Genomic DNA, 4417 nt, shown 5'->3' on the forward strand with positions numbered 1-4417 from the left:
GGCATCATGATTCTAAACCTAACCAGACCTTAACCACAGGGCATCATGATGATTTCGGAGTGGACTTCGGAACAATGGGTTTAATATGGTCGGAACAATGGGATGTCAGACCAATGGGCAGTTCCCGTTGACGGACGGCGGAGCACGCAGCAGATAACCAGCGCAGTCGTTCCGCGGCGGAGCACGCAGCAGATAACCAGCGCAGTCGTTCCGCAACGGACACGCATTCAGTGGAATTCCGGCGTTATCCTTGCTGCCATCTCAACCCTAAGGGAGTTTTAATTATGTTTTTTGTTGTTGTAGTGGCCGTTTCAACATACCACAGTTCCTAGGCGTAGTTTTGACTCATGTTTCGGTTCCTCTTCTTAAGATCCACAGCACTCACGTGAGGCAGGGAAAAAGTGTAACGAGGTTTATTGAGAATACAAAAACAAACAAAACGACAGGCCAAGTCCTTCCAAAATTACATCTTGTATGGTCCTCTTCTGACTCGATGTCCTATACATTGTCACATATTCCCGTTATTATACTTCAAAACTGCATAACATGATCAAAAACTTTACAATCCAAATCAACACAAACTTACGTCGTCTTTACGTATGACTTCCACACTCTCCTACTGTCATGTGCACTAATCTGATATAGGGCACCTTACCTGGTGTCAATAACTTGTGCCTGCATTCTAACACGTAAACAAAGTAAATATAAACATTAGCAGTCCACTACTATACACTGTTCAAATAATCAGAAACGGTTGTGTAAACTTAAATATCATCAAACCTATATGATGTATCATATCAACGCAGATATTCTATTATTTCCTGCTTTGTTGTGCTTAACCCACAGCAGTGGTGGACAGTGACAAAGTACATTTACTTAAGTACTGTACTTAAATACAGTTTTGAGTATTTGTACTCACTTTACTGGAGTATTATTTTTTGGAAACATTAATTTTGACTCCACTACATTTCTATAAAGGCTCCTGTTACTTGTCACATTTGCTTTAAAGTCAGTAGATGATTTTCTTTTCCTTTTCTAAAATGCAAAAGTCCATAATCTGTGATCACGCAGTTCTGAGTGTGGTTTGTTTGTCGAAGTGGTGTTCCTGCACCTCTACCTCGCACATGCAGCACTCAGACTGGGCAGCTCATTGGTAGAGACAGGTCAAGAGGCTATGCCTATGGCTGTGGCAGCAGACCAAGGTGAGGATTCGCCCTTTTGTCCATTTGTGTTGTGTTTCTACAGGCTTTGCAGCACATTCAACAAGCTCTTTTTTCTACAGGCTCTACAAACACGTCAGTCGATTCAGTGGGTTGCTTTAGAGTCATAAGGCTCTGTAAATGTAGTGTAACAATATACAACAATGTTGAGATTTGAAAAAAACAAGTATTTTGATTACTTAAGTATTTTTACTGTACTCCGTTCAAACAGTGTTCATCTGCGCACACTGCAATGCCACAAAGCTGGTTCAATATCAGCAAAGTTTCCCTTTATATTAATTGTGTTCTGTGGCGATCAGCAGTGATGTGGTGGTTCACTTTTACACTGTGATCTGTAGCCTATAGTTCGGCTTTAGCTTCTAACTATCTTTGTCTTTTGAACCTGTTGTTGCTGCTGAGTCAGTTTGACATCCTGGATATATCCTTCAAACACAGACTGTAGACCCCTCTGTCTGCTTCTCTCTGGAATCACTGTTTCGTTTTTCCAAAAATAATATTTCTTCAGGGAGTGCAGTTAGTTACAGTGTGGGCTCTATGCTTACTCCGACAGCTTGTCGGACCATCACAAAGGGGCGGGGCTTAGCGAAAGGTCAATTGTCTAGAGTGGTCACAATACACTCGGCCGGCAGTGTAGCAGCTGCAACGCGTCTGCACTCTACTCGGTGCCCTTTTCTAGTTGATCGAAATTGTAATGCAAAACAGTTTGTGATAACAGCAGCTAAGGGTGAGGTGACCAGTGCCATAAAGTAACCCTGGACACACTTAAAATTACAGCAATACAAATACCTCCTTTTTGTCCTTTTGTGCTTGAGAAGACAAACTGACTTTTGCAGCGAGGTCTCTAAGTTCGTCTCTCCAGGCCTCTGAAAATTGTGCTGTGAAACAAATAGGAAAAATACATACTTGTCACTCAGAATCTGCAGAGTAATGAGAACAGTTCGGAGCTGTGTGTGACTGTGAACATACCTGATTTGTTTTTATTACCGCTAACTCCATGAACATTCTGAGCAAGCGGAAAAGCAAGAGGTGGATGAGCTGCCTTCCTGAGGACGTGGCTCTTGAGAAGTGGATGAGGAAATAATGATGAGGTGACAAACCAGTCATCTCTAACCATGCAAACGGGCCTACCGTTGAGTCCTGTAGGAAAGAGACACAACATTCATGCAGCTCACACACATGCGGGGGGTAAAGTGCTTCAAAGGGTGGGGCAATCAAAGGAAATAGCCTGAAGAGAGGAAACTGGAAAATTCCCACTGAGATCACAAGTGATGGCTTCATAATAACTGCAGGAAGGAGACCAACTTCTCTCCCCAATAATGCAGCTGTCTCTTTCATGGACATTATGGCATCGTGCTGCTGCTCATAAAATGTGTTCATAATCCTGTGAAATATAATTAATCTCAGACAGAGATGTTTCCACAGCAACGTCAGAATAAGGACCTTGTTAGCATCTTTGTTTAGATAAGATAAATTAAGGCATTCAAGGTAATCAGCTCAGACAAGTAGACAGTTTGAAAAGTGATAGTGAGAGTCTGTACTTGCAGGTGGTTGGATTGCAAAGCATCTGATAATAACAAAGAGAACACACCACGTGTGGGTCATGGAACAAGCTGTAAATAATATTATTATAACATGTTACTACCTTAACACCTATCTTTACCTTATCTGTCTCTTTAGCTCCTCAATGCTCCTTTATTTTGTCTGCCTGCTATTTGGTGCTGGACAGGTGGTTTACAGTAGGTTTATCAGAGTTTTTAGGCTAACAACGCAGCTATTGGGATGGCAATATCTGCCCACTGGATGGTCGGTCAGTCTGTCTCTTGATTGGTTCACCACTGTGGTCCCCAGAGGATGAATCCTCCTGAGTTTGATGATCCTCTGACGTTTTCCTTCAGCACCACCACTGAGTTATCTGAACAGCTACTTTCTAGAGCTAGTTGACGAGTCTGGAAGTAAGGAAACGCTCAGGAAACGTTTCGCTTGATCCTAGACCTTTGAATCCATCCACTTTACCTAGTTCAAGTTGACAGATTCATGTGGCATTGTGACATGAAAACGGTTTCTCAATTCTGTCTGATATCAGGCGAAGAAAAGACAAAACTGAGCACAGTTTAATCTACAAATGTATATATCCACATCCTTTATGTGCCACTAAAATAGCTTCATTGGTCTGTCTGTTCTGACAAACTGTCGCTCTAACTGAACATTCACCATTACGTTCATGGTCTACTGTCAACCTGACATCCAGCTCACCTACGTGTCCCTCCCTCCTTGTCACACACACTCACACCGCAGTGAACATGTCTATAGAGGCTGTCATAGACTCCGCTGTTTTCTGACAGTTTACATTTAGCTTTTTGTTCTTACTTTGCCCACATGATCGACATGACATCTATAATACCAGCTCTGTCTCATCTGCATTTCTCCATGATTACAGTTGTCTCTGTCACTGGAAACGAATTGATACACTCTCCTTGTTAACAGTCAGCAGTTGTTCTGACAAGTAATGTTAGACTCACGATATTGATTGAAACACTAGATGTCGAATGTTACATCTGCCCCAACAAGCAAGAGTGCTTGTAAGAGCAAATGGGGTATGGGAAGCATTTTATCAAACACAACTTGACATCTGTGACATACAGCTGTGTACAGATATTGTACAGATATGTGTCTAAAGCCCTTCTCATGTCAGCAGATGCACTCAAAATCTTCACAGCTGCTGTGAAAAATATAGCGGAAACACTGGAACCACAGAGTCAGGTGAAAATTCTGTCGCTACAAGTGACTCCAGGGATTAATGTGGCTTTAGTCTCATGTAGCCGGCACAGAGTGCAACATCAGACTGGGTCAATCTAATATTTTGCATATTAAGGGGGATACGAGCGTTGCGAGTTAGCAAGCACTGCCTACATGGCCCTATCATCCCAGACGGGTCGGGCTGGCCCGACAAACCCGACCGGACCTGCGGGTTCGGGCTGAAAAAATATGCAAATGACTCGGGCCGGGTCGGGCCTCGGGCTTCCTTTTTTTCGGGCAGACAATTAGGCTAATGCTGGTGTGTCGGCTGCGTCGGGTCTGGGCTTAAAAACCCGCAGGGTTGGGTTGTAATTTTCAGGTCCATTGAGAACTCTAGTTTGTGTTTTTGGATGTGTTCAGGGCACACAGAACATTAAAGGTAGCCTATCAGCAATGTTACA

At 43.0% G+C, this 4417-nt stretch overlaps 1 protein-coding gene across 1 annotated transcript in view; it reads right to left on the minus strand.

The window, feature by feature from the left end:
* Window positions 1–4417, minus strand: part of tbata (thymus, brain and testes associated) — a 16020-nt gene that overhangs the window by 7550 nt on the left and 4053 nt on the right. Inside the window, exons 3-4 of the mRNA XM_050059668.1 lie at window positions 2187–2357; window positions 2007–2095 (exon numbers count right to left, since the gene is read on the minus strand). Of these exons, the coding sequence (XP_049915625.1) occupies window positions 2007–2095; window positions 2187–2357 (260 nt within the window). The remainder of the gene's footprint in view (window positions 1–2006; window positions 2096–2186; window positions 2358–4417) is intronic.

This window comes from Epinephelus moara, chromosome 13 (assembly GCF_006386435.1).
Source record: "Epinephelus moara isolate mb chromosome 13, YSFRI_EMoa_1.0, whole genome shotgun sequence".
Lineage (NCBI taxonomy): Eukaryota > Metazoa > Chordata > Actinopteri > Perciformes > Serranidae > Epinephelus > Epinephelus moara.